This window comes from the organism of the source record quoted next, unplaced genomic scaffold (assembly GCF_019419815.1).
Source record: "Pyrus x bretschneideri cultivar Hongxiangsu unplaced genomic scaffold, Pyrus_bretschneideri_v1 Contig12, whole genome shotgun sequence".
Taxonomy (NCBI): domain Eukaryota; kingdom Viridiplantae; phylum Streptophyta; class Magnoliopsida; order Rosales; family Rosaceae; genus Pyrus; species Pyrus x bretschneideri.
The window spans coordinates 3,122,793-3,146,175 of record NW_025999413.1 but is presented as its reverse complement, the minus strand read 5'-3'; the positions used below and the strand labels follow the sequence as shown (position 1 = coordinate 3,146,175).

Sequence of the window (23,383 nt, the reverse complement as noted above, 5' to 3'; positions counted from 1 at the left end):
AATGTTATAAATGAGTGTAAAGATAATTTTACATTTTGAACTGGGTTTGGGAGGATAGTTTAGGTAATAACTTTGGGTTTAAAGAGATATTAATTCTTTAATAAAAATTAATATGGGTGTATATAGTAAGTTGAGTGTAGAGAGAAGTTAAATAGGTTCAAATAAAATTTCCCTTTAATAACTGTATATATTTTTAATTTTTTTTTTATGAAGAAGAAATTTATTAAAGATTTAACAACTGTATATGTTAGTCTATGTATGGTTGACAAAGATGCAAGTCTTGTGATACTTTATGATACTCTTGCTTTGAATGATCACTTGTGACATGTTACCAAATAAACCCTAGTGATGGCCAAGAAACTACCACGTGGTAGTGAAGAATAAAAATAGAGTGCTACTAGACCCATCTCAGTATCTTATTTTCCGACCCACATGATAATTCCACCCACCATAGAAAATTAAAAAAGTAAAATGTTATTTCCCCACCCACCATTATTCCCAAAATAACCATAATATTTTTTTTTAAATAACTCTAATATATCTTTAAATAACATTATAAATAAATAAAACATAGAAAAAAAATGAAAGAAAATGCAAGACCTAAGACCTAGACATTCATCATCTCCTTCACACCTAACGCCGTCTTGCAAAGACCCCGGATCCCCAAACCACTCTTCTTCCTCCTTTTTTGTCAAAACCGCATATCTCACACCCAATTCTCTTTTTTTCCCCAATGAAGTTTCTCGCCTTCATCTAGCACACGACCATTCATTCCTCCAACCTTTCCGTCGATTCTAACCCAAATCTTTCCCAACCTCTTTCCACCAAAGATATCACACCCCACCCACCATTATTTATTTATTATTTTAAATTATTTTTTGTTTTTTCAAAATTTTAGTACTGAATTAAATAGGGATTTAAGAGTCTTCTTTTAAAATGATAAGTATGTGTTTGGACCCAATTTTACATTATAGGCCCGAGTAATCTAGACCGTTGAATGAGCATAGCTCACAACCGTTGGATGGCAGAATTGTTAAGATAATTGAGGGATTGTTTGGGCCCAAAATATTATGGTTGGGCCGAGCAGCAAGATGAGCTCGGCCTAAGGTAATGACACATGCTATGGGCCAAATAATGAAACCCGGACCAGCTGGCAGGGTCGGCCAGATCCTATCTTAAGTAGTCCAGATGAATGAGGAAAGGTCGAGGAAATCCTGGTGCGACCAGGATTCTCGACCGGCAAGGGATAAAGCTTCAAAAAGAGGAGAATTCAGAATCCCAGTAGGACTAGGATTGTTCGAGTTAAAGGTGAGATGGGACAAGGACTCCCAATCCAAATCAGATTGGGATTCAAGGAGCGAGGTGCTATAAATACAAGAAATTACGCAATAGAAAAGGACCTCGAATTCAACACACAACTGCCCTGCGCAAAACCTCTCAAACATCTTGAGATTTTTTTATTTTCTTTTTTCCGCCGACACATCTTCAGTTTGGATAAACAGCACTGTGAAGGCAATCGGCGAACATCTTCAGTTTGGATAAACAGCACTGTTGTCGTAGAATCAGCCGTTCCCGAAGCACCTTCAGTTTGGATAAACAGCACTGCGTCGAGGCCGACTGGTTATCTATCCAAGTCTCGGTCGAGAAGGATTTTCAAACCCTTATTGGCAGAGGTCATCTCATTAGCCGTCTCGGCAAAGTGAGGTGTTACCAGGTTACTACATTCGGCACCTTGAGAGCCGAATTTGATATTGAACTTCGTAGAACTAGCAGCCTTGTCTTCAGGCTCGAGAATCCAAAGGCCGAAATTTGTTCCTTCCTCGGCCGCAGTCGCAAGATAAAGAAGTCAACAACGCGCTCAATGCAACATCAACAAATTTTACTCCTCGGCCGAGCTCGGCCGACGAGTTGGCACGCCCCGCATTCAAACGAAGGACGTAGTTAGCTTATTAGTTACTCGGTCTGCGCGCCACGTAGGCTTTGTAATTTTTAGGGTCAACAGTATGTTATTAACATTTCCATTAAATGGTGGATGGGGAAATAAGAGACCAGGGTGAGAATATCACCACTCTAAAAATATATATAATTTGAGAAAATCATATAAAATAGAAAAATAGAATAGAATAAATATTTCTGAAGTTGCTATAGACTCGTTGCGAGGTGCTCATCGTTTTGATGGTAAAAAACTTGAGAAAAATTGTATTAAATGACTCACAAGGTGCCACATGGCACATACTAAATAAAATAATATACAAAGTCCAAAATACGTTAAAATCATAAAAAAAATATTCCAAGAGTTGTTACGGATTCATTGAACCGTGCTCGACCAAAAATAAGCATAAAACCTCAATTATGAGTTGATATCAATTAGGAGAAGTTTACAAATGTTGCTTTGGTTACTTGGTGTTTGTCTTGTTACATGGTATGCTTCTACAAGTTTCATTACTTGTTGCTTAAGTGCACCTCCTTGACCAAATTCCATATTTATGACACCGGTTTGGTATATTGGACGTACTACATAGAAGATATTGTGTTCCAGGTCATGTACCAATTGGTAAAAAAATTTGGCCCAACCGATTAAGTTGGTTTGGTTTTGGTTTTGGCTCAAAACCGACCCAATCCAACCCGTGGGCTGACCCTAATCTAATCCAGTGGCCAATTTACCCAACCCTAATTTAATCCAGTTGCTAATTTACAAAATTAAATCCATATTATTAAATACCATCTAGTGTCGTATTAGTCCGGCTCAAAACAAAACCAAATTGAAATTTAATCCAGTGGCAATTTACAAAATTTACTATCCAGTGTCTTGTCAGTGTTGTACTAGCTGCCAAACGACGGGTGCGTATAGAGTGCGGTCATGTTGGGTAGACTGCAAACTCCTAGTTCAACTGGAACTGGAAATCCTTGCGCCTTTAGGCTTTGGAAACACCTACCTATTTACATGCTCAACACCCTCTGCTTTAATCCTATCCCCACCCCTCTCTCTCTCTCTCTCTCTCCCTCCTTCGGTTGGTCGAACAATTTCGAACTCTGATCGTTTCTGCCGAATAAGGGGATAGGATAGTGACTTAACAGATCGAATGGGAATGGAAAAATCTTCCTGCGACGGACGGCTTTGTAAAATTGTTTTATTCTCCTTCGTCGCGCTATTTGCATTCATTCTCGTGACAGCCTTCGTGTGGGCGGTATTGCAAGACGCGGAGCTCAGCCCTGAATTAACCGAGTTCCGGGTCGATTCGGTGTCCGTGTCGCCGTGCCCACTCATCGCCACCTCCAGCAGCGAGTACTTAACCGCCACGTGGGACTTGACGCTGGTCGGGATAAACCCCAACCGGAAGCTGGACTTGTACTACGAGAACCTTCGGGCCGAAATCTTCTACGGCGACGACAAGGAAAGAAACAGCAATCTCAAGCTGGGAACGGCGCCGTTGCCTCCCATCTATGTAAGTAAGATGAACCAGACCACTCTTGATTTCTCAGTGGTAATGGCGAGGTCGTACGTCGGAACCGACGTGGCCAACGATCTAATCATCTCCTCCGCCTCCTCAAGTTGTTATGGGTCGGGGAGGCTGTGGCTGAAGCTGTTTGGTTATTTTAGGTATAATAGTACGTTGTTTACAGCGGCTGGTGTCCATCTGTCGCGCTTGTCTTGCGACCTTTTCCCACCGAATGGGACGACGGGGCAGGCAAGGGCATGCCAATATTTTAGTCCAATTTATAGGTGTATTTGCTGATTTGATTGAGATTGATAATTCTCGTTTCTACTAACTGCTGTAATTTACCTGCGTATTCTATTGTATATATATATATTACTGTCTACTAAAAGCCAGCAGAAATGATCATCCTATTTTCAATGCGTAATTAATCAATGATTATCCTATTTGCTGATCTGATAAGAATGCTTTTACCAAATCACTTAAAAAAAATTCATACACATACTCACCCATAAACAGATTTTTTACAAAATGATCATCCTATTTTCAATGTGTAGTTAATCAATGATCCGAATTGTTCACTTTCTTTCAAGAATACAAATAATCAGCTAAACCAACAATTGATTAGGTGTTCCATTGTTTCGACTTTACAATTTTGTCTAATGAGTCATGAGTTTGTGTATATTTTAGGATTTGAATGATTGTTTACGAGAATAACTCTTGAATATGAAGGTTAAATATAAACACAGTTTCGATCACTAAAATGCATTATGTAAAATGAGAATAACTTTACGAAGATATAATAACATATAGAACCCCAAAATATTGTGTTCTCCAACCTACCTAACCCAATGTCAAATAATGTTTTACATATTTCTACAATGATGTAATCTGGCCATTGAAGGGATCTCAGAATGAGAAAGTGATCAAGTGTGCTTCTGAAGTTCTGTGTCATGGAAGATAATCATATGATTCAACGATTTTTAAACATTTTTACATTTTTTTTGTAAAGGATGAATTCAACATGTGAATAAGAAAGATAACATGATGACATCTGTTCTATCACTAGGTAAAAAAAAGTACGTGTCTTTACTCAATCAACTCATTTCGTGTTCTAATTCAAAGTTATGAATCATAGTATTGTTTGCCAATGTAAAGAGTAGGTTTGTGAAATCATGAGATATTTGACATTTTATGTTAAACTGAATTAAGAGCACACTTTCATATACAATTTCTTTTATATTTATTCAATCTAAAAGTATAGTCCTATTATTAGAGAAAACTATTCTTTTTCTGATAAAGTAATATATCATTTTAGGACTCATAAACTTCTACTATTTAAATTCAATAAATCTATAATACATTGGCTTAAGAATTGTTATTAACAGCACTAGAAAACCGTCTTTCTGCATTCTTCTCTGTTTCATGCATAATTACAACATGATTTCATAATACATAACTAGCATATGGGCACACACAAAGTGTGTGAGAAATTTTTTTATTTTTGTTTTTGAAATAGAAGGAGAGAGGAAGAGAGTGATGGAGAATGTAGGAATGAGAAGTTTTTTATTTATTTTATTTTATTTATTTTATTTTTAATTAAAGATATGTTAGGATTACATATAGGTGAGGGTTAAAAAAAAAAAACAAAATTTGGTTATGTGAAATTACATTTCTGCCCTATATTTCTTATTTATGTTTTGTTTTAATTAAAGAGTTAAACTGGTAATTTTATAAAATTTTAATTGACAATAAGTGTTTTATTAATTAGTAGAGATTACAACATCCCTCAATGTCTCCGAATTCCAAATTTTGGTAAGAACAATGACAAATGACTGAAAAACATGATGTTTTCAAAATTATTTGATTGGCAGTTCTGCTCACTGATATGAACCGAAGGACTCCTATTGTCAAATCTGATTTTGCTTTTGTTTGTTTTGCTCAACTCAAAGACTCAAGACTCGAGTCTCATTCTTTTTTGGGAAAATTAATTTTTTTTTAATTCTTAATATTCAGATATATTTTTATTTTACCACTTAGTACTACAGTTTATTGATATTCCTTCTCATTTATAAGTGAAATGTGTTATAGGTTTGATTCTCGCCAAAGACAAATTTGAATACTATGATTGTTAGCCCATTGTGAATCTAATCTCACTCCCTTCTTTTAGTGTAGACAATATCGTTTGTTAAAAAAAAAATAAAATAAAAAGAGTTTGAATTACTATTTTAATTTAAATTAGAAAAAATGACAGAGTTTGACGCATTAGGCTGACAAAAAAAGTTTTGAGTATTCAAAAAAGAAAAACTAAAGCCAAGCCGCACAATTAAAATGAAAAAAAAAAATGGAGTTTTAACAAAACATTCTTGGTATATTCATTTTTAATGAAAACTCACATTTTTATCTTTCCTTGCTACTATTCACTACACCTTTATTTGTCATTTTTCATTAAAACTAAATTTTTTTAGACTTTTTGTTAGCTTTCCTAAAATAATATACTACCAGTACAAACATTTTTCAAGCAATATTTATCAAAATGAAATAATAGTATTTATTTTTGGTGGTTTATGTGGTTATACCGTACTTTCAATGTGACTCTTGTAATGAGCCTTGTAAGCAATTAAGGTCCAAACTTAAGCTTCTGTTAAATAAACAACAGATGAGGCTGTGAATTTTTTTTTTTTTTGGTCGCAAGAGAAGAAGCAAGCCTAAACCATGGAACTTATCTCACCTAGAAACAAATGACAAGCAACACGAAAACGCCATAAACAACGACCAAAAGCAAGGGATGCAATTTGTCACATGATCCATATAGGATGGAGGAGAGAAGAAAAAGGTACTCCATATTTCCGCACAATCATCACAAATCAAACGACAGATGCCTTAGGTTTCTTAATTTGGTTTGATGGGACAACTCTAACCTCTCCACATGAGACGCACGTGTGCTTATTTAATGGAAACTAACAGACATTTATGTTTAGATACTAATTGATAACAGAGCTCACCACGAAGGTTTAGTTAACAACTTTTTCATCACAAAAGTCACATTGAAAGTGCGTCATTCAAAAAGTTTAACCAATATTTATTGATTGTCAATAAAGACCTTGCCACCTTGGCATGACAATTTACATTTTTCAATATATCATTAGTGTGAGATCTATAATAAGATTCACACTTCTTTTTACTCAATAATTGTCAAATACATACACGATTATTACATACGTGAGTGACTGATACTAGCATTCTAAGAACGAATGACAATCATACATCCGAACACAAATTCTTGTATCCGACGACCGCAAACGGATTCCACTGGACCTTACGACGGCCCATAAGCCCAAGGACTTTCCTCCCAAAGCCCAACACTTCCCGCACTCCTCAGATCAATCACACTTGGGCTACAAGCTGCCACAGTCCAATAACCAACTTCAATTTCATTCTTCAATTGCCCGTTCCCACCCACCATACCCATAAAAAAACCTATACTCCCCAAGCCCAACCATATCCCTCTTCACTATTTCAGCTGCACAACCCAAACCTTCCTTTGTCCCATAATACAACTCCTTCATCACCTCATCAAAATCTACTCCTCCCAACCACATCATCACCTCACCAAGAACAACCCCTCCTCCGACGGCCCGCCAAAGACCAACGGCCAGTCTGAGAATGTGCCCGCCACATCTATAGCGGTCGATTGAGTTTCCTTGATCGACATGAGGGAAGGCCGGTTGAGAATGATGCCGGATGGGCCCAAAGGTCCAGTGGACAACACCCAAATGATCGTCTGCATGAAAATGTGGACCCCGCAGAGCTTTTAGATTGCAAGGAGTAGGCATCCCTTTTCGGACTTGTGGATTGTGTGAGCCCATTTGTCACAAACAGTGATGGGATTAGGTTGATCCACCGCAGTGTGAACATCAAGTGAGGAAGCTGATGGAATGCCAACTCTTTTGGAGTGAATTGAGTGTAATTTCTGTTGGGAGAAGTAATAGTTTTGGTGAAGAGCAAAAACAAGCTTCCATTTATGAACTTTTGATGGCAGATCGAGAGCTTCAAAGATGACAAGAAATAAAGAGCAGATCATACACTGATATATAAGATATATATGTATGCCAAGTGTGGCGTGTTGATGAAGCATCTAGAGTCTTTCATGGGATAGCGAAAAAAATCCGGTGTCTTGGAATGCCACGTTGCAAGGGTTACCAATGCACAGGCATGGCGTGAAGGCGCTTGAGCTATTCTCTCAAATGGTAAAAGCCGGGTTTTTGCCTGATAAATTGACCTTCATTGGGGTCTTATGTGCTTGTACACATGCAGGATTTGTGGAGGAAGGGCCTTCACGCCTTCAACACTATGGAGAGGGAGTACGGGATTATACCCAAAGTTGAGCATTACGGTTGCATGATTGACCTTTTGGTCGTGGTGAGCCTGTCAAGGAAGCTTTAGGCTTGTGCATAGCATGGCAATGGAACCGAATGCTGTTATAGGGGGTGCCCTTTGTAAAACTTAAGAATGCTCAAGGAGGCTTTAGGCTCGTTTATTTGAACTTAAAAACTTGATAATAGACGACGCAGGATGACTACACACATTAAAATAGGGTAATTGAATTGTCCACCGCCATCAAAAAATGGGTACAAGCCATTCTCACATCTCCCGTGGAAAAGCGTCTTTCGGGTCTTGAGGTCTTTAACAAGAAAAAAAATGAGGAAAGATAAGTAAATAACAATTGTTATCGAGGGTAAACGTATGGGCAGAAATATTATTGGTTGAGGCAGTGGGACATCTTAAAATGTTTTTCAATTCAAATGAGCAAGACTGAGTTTGAATTTTATTTGAACCGAGATGAGATATAGAAAGACCAGTATCATTACCTACACCACCAACATTCTCATTACCATTATACTCTTTTGGATTGATCAAATTCTGAAGATCTGGAGTCACATGTGCATTAGCACCCGTGTCGAGCAGCCACTGTCCATTAGGTTGCTTGTTGATGGTGACCAGAGATGTGGCCATATCAATAAGTCTCTTTGCTGGAATTCGCCCTTCATATGCTACATTCATTCTTTGGTAACAAATCTAGGGCAGGATGCCCTTGTTTTCCATAGATTTGACAAGTGAGTCTTTCACCTGTAGAAGTGAACCTCTCACCGTTGCAGGCAGAGTTTGGCCTCTGATTGTTGCTGCGAGGAAGAAACCATTGCTGGTTGGCAGCACCACCACCACGTGCAGACGGAGACACACTGCGTCCATTACCTCGGAGTCATCCACCATGACCTTTTGCAGTCACAAATGCATTCACAGGAGCAGCCTCCACAATAAGAGCAGTTTGCTCAGCTATCATCCTCTCCGTTGTCAGTAGGAGAGCCTTAAGTGTAGGGTACGTGATTTGAGTGTCACATGCCTGTGCAACATTCATAGTCATTTCATAGGTAGGACCCAGATTGTTCAAGATAATTTGGACAAGCTCATCATCATTCACTAGTTGACCAGCTAGGGCAAGGTTGTCAGAAATCGAGTTCATTCGATCAATATAATCAGCAATAGACATATCTTCTTTCTTGGTTTGCATCAGTTCATTCCGAAGAAACAAAATGCTATTTTGGGACAAGGAAGCATACCATTGCTCAAGAACCTCCCAGGTATCACGAGAGGATCTCTTGCTTCCCATGATAGACAACACAGATGGTGTGAGGGAGCCATTTATCCAACTTAGTATCATTTGATCATGCTGCACCCAGGTTGTGTATGCAAGGTTGATGGCAGCATCACCAGGAAGCTGTTTGGGAGGGCATGCGATGAACCCATCTACATAACCTATCAGGTCATGACTCTTGAGGATTGGTAGGATTTGAGCCAACCATAGAGGATAGTTGGTTCGAACCAGTTTGATGTTGACGACTGTAGTCATGGACGAGAAGGGGTTCATAGCAGGTATTGCTGGGTTGGGAATGGATTTGGTTGGGGATGCAGCACCGTTCGAGCTATCAACCATTGGAAGAAAAAAAATTAGGATCTATGTCGTTGGACTGGTAGGGCTCGTATACCATGTAAACTTAAGAATGATCAAGAGTTCACTTCAATTGCATACCTTTTCAAAGAGAGGCTGCATGTATTTATAGTCCATTTCAGATTACATCAGGGAAAGAAATCCCTATTTACAAGGCTATTCAAAATTCAAAAATTACAACAAACTATGCAAAAGAAACATATCACAAAAACACCAAACATTTAAAAGAGTTGTAACCTAAGCTAACTCTTCGTCGATAAGAGTTTAGGTTGATCACAACCTCCTGAAGTTGCGGGAGCAGGAATCAAACACTAACTTGGTCCAACACCCTTTTGGGGGCTTGTCGGATGTATAATGATCAGGAACTAGCAGAGGATGTGCTTAATCACCTAGGTCGGTTAGACCCATCTGATTCAGGACAGTTTTCCATGTTGTCAAATATCTATGCTGCAGATGGTGATTGGGCCAATGTTGCCAATGCGAGGCTCCAAATGAGAAGCATGGGAGTCCAGAAGCCTCCCGGTGCTAGTCCCATCAAGGTGGACGACAAGGTCCGTGAGTTTACAGTTTTTGATAAATTACACCCTAAATCCGACAAAGTATATGGGTTGATTGACAGACTTTGTCTGGACTTCAAGCAATTGAATGTGTCGCCGGGAAGTGTTAGCAATGGGATAGGTGGATGAACTTTTCACCTGACTCAAACTTGGCCATAAACACTTCTGCAAGCCCCGTGATTGGAAAAAGTACAAGGAGAAACTTTTCACCAATATTGTTATAATATAAACTTGCATACTTGTTGATAAGTAGAAGTGGATCAATTGCTTGATTAGTTGTTGACATGTATCAATAGATTGGAATTAACCTCTAACGATTATCAATGCCATTCATTTTTTATCAGTGAGATGATAAGTTTGTTACTGTTACTGCCTGTGTCGCACTAGTACAATGCTTGCAAAGAGCTGGAGAAGTGTCTATGGGTATAGCAGGCTCCAACTACAAAGTTACAGGTCGCAAGACAAGCGCGACAGTTGGACATTGAAGTTATTTAGTTGGTCAGTCTTGTATATCATAGTTTACATATTTACTACAATATAATAATTACATTAAAAAATCACATTTAAAATCAATGAGCTATCCTAAGAAATATGAAACTATCTATCAAGTATGATATACGCCTCCATTTACAAACAAATTATCACTTAAAAGACTTCACTTTTCCTTGAATTGTATGACAAAAATTCGTAATTTGATAACCGCTGCTGCCACTGCCCCATCCTCCGGGTTGAATAATTCACCTAAACACATAAGGGAATATAAGTTGATCAAACGATTACTTCTAAGAAAACAGATGCTTGGCAATTTGGCAAATAACACTCTAAATTCTGGCTATGCCAATAGACTCATTAAGCTCATGAACATAAATGATTTGATTCCATGAAAACCTTGACATCTAAATAACATCTTAGAAGAAAGAAGATTGCAATGCAAGATTGATTCCGAGACTGAATGAGAAAAAGGCATATTCTCTATCTCTACCACAAAAAAATTTCTAAGATTTATGAAGGCAACACCACTTCCTTGCAGCAGCTGCCAACATTAGGACAAACACAATTGTAAGTGCCATCTCCAGGACTTCACCCAACATCTCTGATACATCCCCTTACAGTCATGTTATCCTAACACATAGTATTTAAGAATTTCATCACGCAGCCATAGTCTGACATCATTAAATTTGCCACATCAAAGATGTTAATCATAAGGATAATGAAATTAAGCATTTACATCTTCGAGCTGCTACTCCAGCGCTGTTTGGGCTCCACTCTCAGTGCAAACTTGCCTTCCAGCTAAATGAATTGGAGATGCCTACAGGGAACAAGGAAAAACACACTTTCAGGCCATGCACACAGATCATCGCTTTATAAAAATAATGCTTTTTAGTTTTTATGGAACCTTGATAAAGTTTACTAAAATGTGCTAAACATCAAACTACAACAGCAATGGATCAGCAATCCACATGATACTCCCGAAAAAGGAAAACACTACAATAAAACTATATTGTATACTAATATTATGCCCCAAAGACAACATAACCTCCTAATGAAGGTAACTAATTGAAGAAACAACAGGCCATCGATCCACATTAACAGAAAAAGAATGGAATGATCTTTAATTTTCGATACCAAATTCCATAGAGATTGTCTAATAATTGACCATAGCCAACAAAATATCCAAATAACACTTAGCATTGAAATATTCAAGCTTTCATCTGCAACCAAATGACCTTAAAAACGTCACAACACCAAGCCCTACACATATTTAAGTATAGAAGTACAAATTACAAGCAAAAGCCCAAAAAATTATAACAAAGCAAATACAAAGGCAGATAGTTCATCAATGTTGACAATAGTGCAAGTATGGAACTCTCTAACAATTGAATACCCAAAGACAAATGCAATATGCCTTAAGAATCCGCAATAGATGCATAACTACATATGAGAACTGACAAGACTTTCAACAAATAACAGGAAATTTGCCTGAATCTAACGAGCATTTTGAAACAAAAGCAAAAAACTCCACAACTTACCACAAAAAAATCAAACCTTGAGTGCATTGTGAACGCCAGCAATGTCTTCATATTCAACAAAAGCGTAGCAGACTCCAATTTTCTGCATGCACCAATTTCTACTTTAGCTTGATCCAGTTCATAGTTTTCATATGTAGTTATGCATAATTTTAAAAATTAATTAAAAATAATTAGAGAGAATGAGAAAATGGAGGACCTGGTCATGGCCAATCGAACCATAGGTGGACGACCTCGGCGAAAAGAGTGTAGCACCATTATTGCATTCGCTTCCACTACAAATCTGTTCGTTCCAGCTGAAGCGCCTCAGTTTCCGGAGCGACACGGTGGAGTGGAAGGGATGGTCGCCGCCGTTGCGATGAGGCTGCGGAGGAGAGCGCATGGAGGTTGTGTTGGGGTTGATTTGTTGGGTTGCTGATGCTGTTGCAAGAGGAGAGTGGGAGGTTTTTGAGTGGGCGACATCATGAGGGGAAGAAATTGGTGGTGGTGGTGAGGTGAGGAGTCATGGATGGAGAGAGGCGATGGGTGGTTTAATATTTCTACAACGTGCTGATTAAGTCTATGGTATTAGATTGTTTTATTATAACGGGCCACTACTTGTCCGTTATAAAATATTATTATTCACAACTTGCTAACTAAGCATGTGATAAATGTTCACTTTTTATAACATGTGCATAAAGCCCATGGTAAATTTGTTGTAGTAGATGAGCTACTGTCTAGTAGTGTAACCTGAGTTTTGGAGTGAAACTTGAAAAAGCTTTAGTACTAAATATTATCGTGTACAAATGTGATTATAACCTAAAGCTGTAACTTAAGGTTTGGAGTTAACCTCGAAAGAGCTTAAGTACTAGATATTATTGTGGATGATGTGATACTGGATCTTACTATACATTGTGAATAAGTAATAAGAGATGGTGAACCCGTTTTAAGTGTGATTTGTCTTCAGAAACTCAAATTTTGACTCTTGTATATATTGGTGGAAATGCAAAGATCAGTGTTCTTTGCCTTCCGGTGAGGAATTCGAAGAATATACGCTTTCGACCAATCCATTATAGGCATTGCTAATTCCTGAGATACTTCTTCTAGCAGCTATTCACTGGGGTTGGTATAAAAGCCATCATCAACTTAATACTTTGTCAGTTCTTCCATCAGGAACTCTCCTAGGAAATTTATGTAGTTTTCTATTATCGGATGCATTTGGTTATATCAATGTTTTAGATTTATTGTCTGAAAACGAAAGAGCATTGGATCATAAATTGGCATGTCAATTGGAAACTAAGGAGCCTGATGCAACTAAACAAATCTGTCTACATTGCTTTGTGTCGAAACTATTCAAGCTTTCACTCATGCGTCCCTTTGTTCATTCATGATTGTGTCGAATTTATTCAGGTTAAATGTGTCTTATTCATCCTCAAACAGTTGGTTCCCGCAAGCTCAGGCTTATTATCTAGTATACTTCGATAATAACTGTTTTGTTCGTTGAATTGCAACATCAAGCGACGAAAGATAAAATATAAAGTTCTACTACTTTACATCTGAGAATGACGACGATCATCCCAAATCATAAAATGTGTAATGGCTACTACTTCCGTCCTGGAGCTACGCACAACACCTGCTGCAGCTGCTCTGCACTGTTCATAAGGTTTAATCGTTTGTCAATTGTCATACACCAAAGCACTTATAGGAAAGTAAGATGGCTTAAAAGGAAATGCACTTCAATCTAATGTTTGTACATGGAAACTAGGAATTATTAATATACCTCTTTAGTCATCACCTAATCACTCTGTTGGACCCAACCCCGCGCCGAAAATTATTCCTGGTAAAAATTAAAGACAAATAAAAATTACTACTTAAATTACAACAATCAATGAAACCAAATTAGAGGGTTGTGTGTATCATTAATTACGTATAATAATCCATCATGCTACAAATATGTAATTTGTGAAGTAAATGGTGCACACACCTGTAAGTTGGAGTTGATGTTTCAGCTGTCCGATCAGTCAGTCTGAGTGAAGAAATTGGTCTTGCAAGGAGCTCGATTGGATCATCTTCATTGCAACTCGATTGAGCTGCGGCAATAGCCTGAGCCAACTTCTCATCCTCATCAGCATTAAAAAAACATTCTCGTTTCTTCGCGTCTAGAATTAGCTTCTTCCAAATTGAGTTACTGTTAATCAAGGTCGATTCGTGCCCCAGTATCCAAAGACAATGCCTACACAGACACAAGAACGAGTAATTAACTTTTAAAACCACCGATTACTCAGACAGTACTACAACTGAGCTGCACTTCGTCAAAGAAGTACCTTGCGCGTGTTAGAACCACATTTGCTCGTTGATGATTGGAGAGGAATCCCACAGAGCCCTTTCTATTACATCTGACAGTGGATATAATTATCAAATCCTCTTCACCACCTTGGAATCCATCAACAGATCGCACGCTTACGGAGAAGTCTGAGCCAGTCGAAACTTCACTATACTCTTTGACTCTCTCTTGAATTGCATTAACTTGAGCTGTGTAAGGTGATATTACCCCAACACTAACCTTCATTTTTGTGCGAGTGAATTCTGTCAAAAACAAGAAAAAAATTAAGAAAACTAAATGGTATACTCTAAGAATGTTTCGAGCAGCATATATATTCCAAGAAAAATTAAGAACATAATCAACTAGCTTACAACAATACTAACCTTTGTAAAGGCTAGAAACTATCTCATAAACCACAGCAACCTCAGCCACGTTTTTCAGACTACGCACGCGATCACGTTCTTCTTTCCCATTTGCTATGTTTATAAATGAGTAGGATCCGTACATTTTTCCATCAAGGAAGCACTTGTTGTAGCTCGTTTCATTGACATTTGGACCATCTAATATCTGATTGTCGTAAAACTCCATTTTCGGAAACAAGCTGATTGAAGGATGCATCCTGTACTGGACATCGAGAAGGTGCTTCTCGTGTCCCAACAGTACAAGTCTTTCAAACAAACTTCTTCCAAATTCAGCCTCCTCGGAGATCTAGCAGTTTAATGATCAAATATATTCAGTTGTTAAGACAAATTATATATATATATATATATATATAAGCTTCTAATTAATAATATGAATACCAAAGATCATGTAAGAAGGATAAAACTGAAACCTGGCTTTTAACCATTGCAGGGAGTTGCTTCTCATCTCCTATGAGAATAGCATGGCGAAGACCTGATAGTTGTAATGGAATAATTGACTCACATTCTTTAAGCTGAGCAGCTTCATCAATGAATAACAATTCCAGGGGCACCATTCCTTCTGTATGCAGTCTGGCAGAGCTTGATGCGGTACAAAATATTAGGCAAGCCTTTGCCAGGCACAAATTTCTTATTGTTTGTGCATCATTTGAATTTGGAACAGCAAACGCACGAAGTGACTTGAGAGTACGAGTGCAATCTTGTTGAAGTAATTTTAACTGCTCATTAGCAACACCAGCACAACTAAATATAGATTGAATCGACTTAAGCAACTCTGCAACTCTGATCATGTCTTTCACCACCTCAAGTGAAATGCAAGATGTTGGCAAGTGAGTGTACAAATTTGCCATACAAACTTTCAAATGCTCACCAATGAAATCAAACCTGTCCTTCACAAACTCCTCAAACTTCAGAAAATCATTCTCATCATCACTTGTTGAGTTGCTATTTTCACTCTCTTCATCTTGCTCATCATCTTTATTGTGTTCTTCCTTCACAGACTCCTCAAAAGTCAGAATACCATTCTTATCATCTCTTGTTGAGTTGCTATTTTCACTCCCTTCATCTTGCTCATCATCCTTATTGTGTTCTTCCTTCACAGACTCCTCAAAAGTCAGAATACCATTCTTATCATCTCTTGTTGAGTTGCTATTTTCACTCTCTTCATCTTGCTCATCATCCTTATTGTGTTCTTCCTTCACAGACTCCTCAAAAGTCAGAATACCATTCTTATCATCTCTTGTTGAGTTGCTATTTTCACTCTCTTCATCTTGCTCATCATCCTTAATGTGTTTTTCCTTCACAGACTCCTCAAATGTCAGAATACCATTCTTATCATCACTTGGTGAGCTGCTATTTTCACTCTCTTCATCATGCTTGTCATCCTTAATGTGTTTTTCCTTCACAGACTTCTCAAGTGTCAGAAAGCTGTTCTCATCATTATTTGATGAGTTGCTGTTTTCACTTTCTTTATGTTGCTCGTCATGCTTCTTTTTTTCCTTTATGTACAATGAGTACTTCTCCTCTGGATTCTCAAGTAAACTTATCATCAATTCTAACCAATGATTCCATCCACTCCAAGGGGTAAAACACTTGGTCAGAATCCTAATACGCCTATCAAGAAATACCTCACAAAGATCATTACAACTACCAATCTTCATTCGCTTATCATTCCCGAACAGAATTATGTCCCCAAGCCCATACTTATCATACTCGAGAGACTGGTTAACCAACTTCACGAGTCGATCTGTAACTTTTAACACAGCGATATTGGTTGGGGCACATGTTAGTGTTCTGCACTTGAACTTATAGAGGGCAAAGAGTGAGATGCCGACTGTGTTCGTTTTCCCAGTCCCGGGAGGGCCCCATATTAGATTGATGGAATTTTGGTGTTGGCATTTACTCAAACTGATGGAGTTTAAAACTGCAGCTTTTTGGGATTCATTTAGATCACACCACATTTCTGGCCATTTAGGCGAAAGGGAAACGAAGCACTTTTCCTTAGAAAAGCAAATTGTACATGAACTCCCACCCTGTAGGACACAAACATAAAAGAATTAGTAACAATCTAAAATGAATAAGTAGGTTTAATGCACATGGTGTCGAAGGAATGACAGAAGATTAATACATGTGATGAACTGGGTTGCACTTGCAACAGAGTCTTAATTAGATTTGTATTTGCGGCGTCATCTGAATTCAAGGCTTTCCATACACGAATATTTGTTGTCATGTTCATCAGATGGACAGCAAACATTGTTTCCCTCTTTCCCGCAGCATTCATGTATCCTCTTGTATCGATATCCTTTGACGAGAGTAATGAGAGATTATTGTCTCTAATTTGATGAACATACGCAATGAGATATGAATTTCTGGACCTGTTCAAATCATCAACACGTTTTGGTTTAATATTAGTCAAGGCAATAAGATCTCCAACCTCTGGCACATACGTTCCTACACAAGTAACGTCATAAAACAAGTCTTTAGGAGGTCCACGATTCCCAGAAGCTGTAACAGTCAGAATTTCGCAAGTAGGCGCCTTTGATAGATTTGTCATGCTTGATAGTAGATCAGCATGTGTTTCCTCAACAAGTGAAGGAATGAAAGATGTAATGTAACTCGTCGTGGTAGAAAATGTCTCAGGAATCTTTGTCACCTGTAAGTTGAAATGAAAGGAAAATTGTCGTTGTAATTTTACAATTCGAGCGACAAGTACATGATCGAATAAGAAAGAAATTAGTAAGCACCGGACAGTGGACACAGTACAAATTAACCTGATTTTCGTAAAGCTTTGCATTGAGAACATCCTCAAGTGACCAAGAGAATACGACATTGATTAAGCCTCGACCTGCTGCAAATCCATAATTGTTCAACCTCTTACTCTCCTCCTGACGATCCATTACGTACAAATTGATCGATCTTCGGATGATATTCGCAATGACTCGAGTTTAAGGAATATTGAAGAAGCCAATGGCTTCAATTAGCGTGGCTCTCCTTTTTATTTAAAGTACGGACCGAAATATCTTTCTTAGCAAGTAATTTGACCAAGACTAGTAGTGTACAGGCTGCAGAGAGAGAGAGAACTTGCCACCCACCGGGTATAAATGCTTTCATTTACTTTATGATTCATGTGCTTTTTCTTTTTCTTCCTTTTTTCTAGGGGAATATGGCACAGATACCTGGACATCTGTAAGTTGTAGTTGATATTTTGCTTAGCAATCAAGCAGAGGACTCAGGAAAACTTGACCAAGACTCATAGTCTACAGGCTACAGAGAAAGAAAACTTGCCAGCCGCTAGGTATCTCGCTTTCCAACAAATTGATTGTACTGTAATACTAATTAATGCATAACGTACCAGTACCTAAAATTATTATAATACCATAACAATAACGGCCAAACTTTATCTCATTAAATGAAATTGGCTATATGAATTTTAGAAGGCAACTGTACTCAGTTTTGTTCCAAGTTTTTCGCTAGCTCCAAGTACTCCATATCTTTTCTTAACGTCTCCAAGTCTTTGTAGGTCCTCATCTACCCATTTTGCCCTGAGCCTCTCTCTCATAATCGCATCTTCTAACCAGAGCATCTATAGGTTTTCAATTTACGTGTCCAAATCACCTTAACCGATATTTTCTCATCTTATCTTCAATTGCGGTCCTCCTACTTTATCTCGGATATCGTCGTTTGTCACCAAACAATGTGATCAAGAGTATTTGATATAGAGAAAGATCATATTGCATTGTAATCCCCAACTAATTAGGTTCTCCACCTCTTCTACTTAGCTTGGGAAGATATGATATACTTCTAAATGTCATTTACGATTTGTGAAAGACTGAAGATTAATAATGGTTGGATTTGGTGCTGTTTTGGAAGAGGTTTTTTGGTGTTTAACTGTGAAAGTTTCCTCAAAACGATTTAGGAAGGTATTAAACTTTTGTGGTGTGAGTGAGGACGGTTTCAGGGTAGTGATAGAGGTAGCGGCACCTGCTCTGTGTGTGGGAGTAGGCTGTGTTGGGTTTCACTTTTTAGAGAAGAACTGGGAGAATGTGGATGGGGACCAGACGAGATAGTAGAGATGGAGCTGGGAAAGCTTATGCCTCTGCCCTATAGTACCTTAAAACTCTCCTAAAATCTCCATATAAAAAATCATATTCCCTCTTCTAAAGGAAAAAAACTCCAGATATTGGCCATATGATTTTTTTTTTTTTTTTTTTTTTGTAAATTATTTTCATTTTAATTGGTGATAGTGTTCTAAATTTCTTCTTAATTGGAATATTGATTTTTATTTGCTTCAGATTATGCAAATAAAAATCAACATTCCATTAAGAAATTTAGAACGCTGTCATCGATTTAAATAAATAAAAAAATTATAAAAAAACATATCAAATGGCAAATAAGTTTTTCCTTTGGAGGAGGAGGAGCTGCTGAGCTGCTAAACAAGAGGGTATGAGTGTGAGTGTGAGTGTGAGAGTAGGATTTTTATATGAAAATTTTTGGTGGATTAAGTGCAAACATATAAAAACAAGTGTGTCAAAATTGTCACCCTATGAACTAATTTTGCTCGTTAAATTCCATAGTGATGCTATAGGATAGTTCATTCTTACAAATTTCCTTCTGGAAAACACTTAATTAAGAGTATATGCCCTAGCTGCCCACTCATTACATTCTTTCACCACTAAATGCTTAAACAAAGCAAATGTTAATTCAAATAAAAATAAAAGAAGAACAAAAACTCAAGTGATCGGTCCAATATTTAATCAATCAAGAGTTGTTAAACTCACAAGTGTCATGTAATAAGAGGTTTTAGGAATGGAAGTGGAGAGCTCATGGCCATTTTTGTCTTGTTCTTTATTCTTAAATAACTCCCTGTGAAGTTATACTTCTCAAGTTGTTCCTGAAACACATTTAAAATGGAGACCAAACTCAGCAAGTCATGGGGTTGGTGAGATCCATTACTTGTTCCATCCACCAAGCAACCACTTACAATTTGTGGAAGAAATTTGTGCGTGCTTGATCCGTAGGATAGTGTGTAGTCCGTAAATGGATTGGTAGAACTATTATTTGTTTCAAATCAATCCCTCATGGTTGTATGTTTTAACGTTTTCATATAATTGTACGTGTTTAATTTGTAGCATAATGCGTAATTGACTTAAAATATCACATCAATTATGATATATCAAGTAAGTTTTATTTCAATAAGAGACAAATAACATAAAAAGAATTCAATATTGTGTAAAAAAAATTTACACACTATATTGCATTATTAAGTCGGAACGTCACCGCATAAAAGGTACTCAAACTCAAATGTCCTGACATCCAACAAACCAATCAAGACAAAGGTCTTACTAAACACACAAAATACTAATGTGAAGGATCATTTTTTGCTTTGGGTGCATGCTCTCTCCAGCCTACCCACCCCCAATTCAACCTTTACACCTACCCCTCTCCATCTCCCTTCCCACCACCATAATAGTCCCAGTCCAATTCCTTCATTCTTTCTCTGATTTCTCAAAGAACCCATCTCTCTACACCTAGAATCTTTTTTTCCTTTCATCTTCATCTTCATCTATTCACATAGAGTTAGAAATCTCGAATTTTTTGAGATAAAAAATATCTCAAATCTAAAAAAACCCAAGAAATCTACACTATCTGAATCATTCTCAATCAAAAAATAATAATGAACTGCATTGTCACTCTCCGATCCCGACATACGTCCAGGATCGACACGTGACCTCACCAAATATCCGTATATCTAACATACCACGCCTCCGGGATACGTACAAAGCACAACTCCAAATTCGGTTTGCGTAGTAGTTTTCGTATACTTTATGGCTGCATCTAACCTCCTCGTTAAACTGCATACGTACCCTCAATAAGGATCAAGCTATTCGTAGTTCACCATTTAGTAAACTCTAAATTTTTCGTAAAATACTTTTAGCAGAAAACATAAAGTACCACTCTACACATCAACCATAAGCCAACAACAGTTGTCATCATGCCATTCACGCAGGTGTGCCATTAACACACACATATGCTTTCCAAAACCATTCCACAATCATATCAATCAGTAACACCAATAATGCACTAACATGCAAGGCTAGAGCGACACAGTTCGGTCAAAGCCTACATCTCTGAAGAATGGGATTTCAGACCACTCAACGAAATCCAACAACATCGGGCTCCAGACCACTCAATGGAACCAAAATACCAAACGGGATTCCGAACCACCCAACGGAATCCAAACCAGGATACGATTTTGGACCACTCAAAGGAATCACGGATTATAAGGGATTCCGGACCTCTCAATAGAATCCGAGTGTATACGATTCTGGATCACTCAACGAAATCGTGGAGTACAATGGATATTAGACCACTCAACAAAATCCAAGGCAGGATACGATTCCGAACCACTTAACAGAATCGCGGAGCACGAGGGTTTCAGACCTCTCAACGAAATCCAGACGAAGCAGGGAACCAGACCACTCAGACCACTCAATGAAACCCTAGCGGAAACCCAGTTTCGAATCACTCAACGGAACTGAGCGGAAGGTCAAGGAATATATCAACGGCTCGAAGAAACAAAACATGAATAAAGTGCTTAGTTTGCAAAGGCTCAACAAAATGAAACGAAGCATAAGTACTAGATTTAGAACGGGTCAACAAAGCAAGAAATGAAACAATGAAATGGGATATGAAACAAGCTTGAAGCAATAAACCTCATGGCAATGGGTTAATGGTCCACTACTAGCCCTTACATTTCACATCATACCAATCATGTAAATCAAATCACATTTCAAATATCCATGTCAAATCACATTTCACAGATATCATCAATACACAGGTTAAATCACGATTAATAAACATAGATCAATGACTAATCACATTTCAATATATTCACATTATAAAATCAAGTGATATCCACAAAGGATAGTAAATACGAAATTAGGGTAATAACCATATCACATATCTTAAAGTCACTCATTATCCAATATAAGCCCACTAGACTACACTTAGTCTTCAGTAGTACTAATTTTAGTATTTAGAATGTTTCGAGACATGTTGACCAAAAGTCAACTCTCAGTCAACGGTATGATCCACAACCTTACGTAATTCGATCTGGAACATCCACATGTCGGATTTCGATAACTTCTTAAGGTCCTTATTATGCTCATAGAATGAGATACTAAAATTTCATCGCAATCTGACGATCAGATCTCCACCAATCACAAATTCAAGTGACGGTCAACATTTGGTTTTATAAACTTAGAAATTCAATTTAGGAAGATCCATACATCGGATTCCCGATCCCTAAATTTCTAATGTCCTCAAATATTATGTGTCATAACTTATTAAAGTTTGGTGACAATTCAACGGTCGGATCATCAATTCAAATAATGATCAAGTGGCGTATTATAATGAAAATAGGTTCAAACAATCAAATCACATTAAGTGGATATCGAATTTGAAATCAAGACATCTAATTTAGCTTAAAATAACATTTTCGGCCCACTGGCCACACACCACCGCATGCGCCGCCGCTGGTGGCGGTTTCCGGTGAACGGAAACCCAATTTCCGATTAACTCCAAATATTACCAAATTTTACAGAAATGTAGAACTCATCAAGGGGAAGAACTTTCATACCTCGGACAACGTCAAATTCAGTCGGGAAACACCTGAAAACCACATTGATATGTCGGAAACCCTTAAAATGGGTGCTCTAGATTCGTCCTCAAAACAAGCTTCAACGTCTCCACCACTACTTGGGCTTTGTTTCTGAGGTTGAGGGAAATCTATTGGTAGTGGTGGTTGACAGAATTAGTTTCAAGTTTGACGGATCGCCACCGTGGAGCCACCGCACCCACTAGCGCAATTCTTCATGAAATCAAGCCAAATTCCATCAATTTTGGGGTGCAATTGGTAGAGGGAAGGTCGTGGAGTATTTCTCAGATGGTATCTCGGTGTAATTAGCCGGAATTTGGCCAGAGAAAGCATCGGAAACCCCTGTTTCCATCGAGTCGGGTCTGGTAAAACGGGCCGAGGGAATCCCATGCTTCTCTTCTCCCTCATTTCCCCTCCTTCCTTCCTCCCCTCATTGGTATGCACCCTCATTTTCTCTCATTTCCTTTCATCACAGCCACACACGTGGCACCACTGATAATTGCCCCAGCAAATCTAGAGCCTTCTAGACAATGGTCAAATGCCCATTTTGCCCTCTACTTTGTTCGTTTATAACTTCTTTGTTATAACTCCAAATTACATTCTGTTTGCGCTCACGCATCCGTATCGACGAGTACTATCCAAATAGTAAAGAAATCTGGAAAATCACGAAAGGATCAAATACTTTCCCAAAAAATCCCGTTTAGTCCATTGAGGATGTTTTTGTCATTTTACTTATCGAAAGAAAAATTATACATTGCAAATACAAACACATCGAAACTAAGAATACGAATATGAAATACGTAATTTTAAATAGTAAAATCCAGGGACGGGATTTCACATGCATTGTGCCTGAGGTCTATCTCAAATCCCACCATTGACTTACCCCAAAAGTCAAATCCAAAAATCCAGTTCATTGTCATTTGTTGATTGAGAATGATTCATATAGTGTAGATTTCTAGGGTGTTTTGAGATTT

The 23,383-nt window shown here is 37.9% G+C and overlaps 1 protein-coding gene, 1 long non-coding RNA gene and 1 pseudogene across 3 annotated transcripts; all 3 read right to left on the bottom strand.

Moving 5' to 3' along the window:
- Window positions 1-6,756: 6,756 nt before the first annotated feature.
- LOC125474218 lies at window positions 6,757-8,501 on the bottom strand (annotated as a pseudogene).
- A 1,921-nt stretch (window positions 8,502-10,422) lies between these two features.
- Window positions 10,423-12,589, bottom strand: LOC108868577. The gene is made up of 4 exons (XR_007255810.1): window positions 12,231-12,589; window positions 12,035-12,116; window positions 11,233-11,313; window positions 10,423-10,745 (listed from the first exon to the last, which is right to left on the bottom strand). It is a non-coding gene; the product is annotated as an uncharacterized LOC108868577 (long non-coding RNA).
- Window positions 12,590-13,454: 865 nt separating this feature from the next.
- LOC103941152 (NFX1-type zinc finger-containing protein 1 homolog) lies at window positions 13,455-17,878 on the bottom strand. Of its 2 annotated transcripts, none has more exons than XM_009351347.3 (8): window positions 17,524-17,878; window positions 16,881-17,405; window positions 15,166-16,785; window positions 14,717-15,041; window positions 14,335-14,596; window positions 13,995-14,243; window positions 13,791-13,847; window positions 13,455-13,657 (listed from the first exon to the last, which is right to left on the bottom strand). In XM_009351347.3, exons 1-7 carry the CDS (start codon window positions 17,647-17,649, stop codon window positions 13,802-13,804), a joined length of 3,153 nt encoding a protein of 1,050 aa, XP_009349622.2. In that variant the 5' UTR covers window positions 17,650-17,878; the 3' UTR covers window positions 13,455-13,657; window positions 13,791-13,801. The 2 variants fall into 2 exon arrangements, with proteins under 2 accessions (XP_009349622.2, XP_009349620.2); XM_009351345.3 differs by having other exon boundaries at window positions 13,455-13,662; window positions 17,524-17,877.
- Window positions 17,879-23,383: the final 5,505 nt, after the last annotated feature.

What these genes read in the sequence shown, in the direction of transcription:
- LOC103941152 (XM_009351347.3), bottom strand. Translation starts at nt 17,649, where the DNA reads ATGGATCGTCAGGAGGAGAGTAAGAGGTTGAACAATTATGGATTTGCA. An exon ending in CAAAGCTTTACGAAAATCAG is followed by an intron (nt 17,406 to 17,523) that starts GTTAATTTGTAC and finishes TTCAACTTACAG; the next exon opens with GTGACAAAGATTCCTGAGAC. An exon ending in CTGCAATGGTTAAAAGCCAG is followed by an intron (nt 15,042 to 15,165) that starts GTTTCAGTTTTA and finishes TTAAACTGCTAG; the next exon opens with ATCTCCGAGGAGGCTGAATT.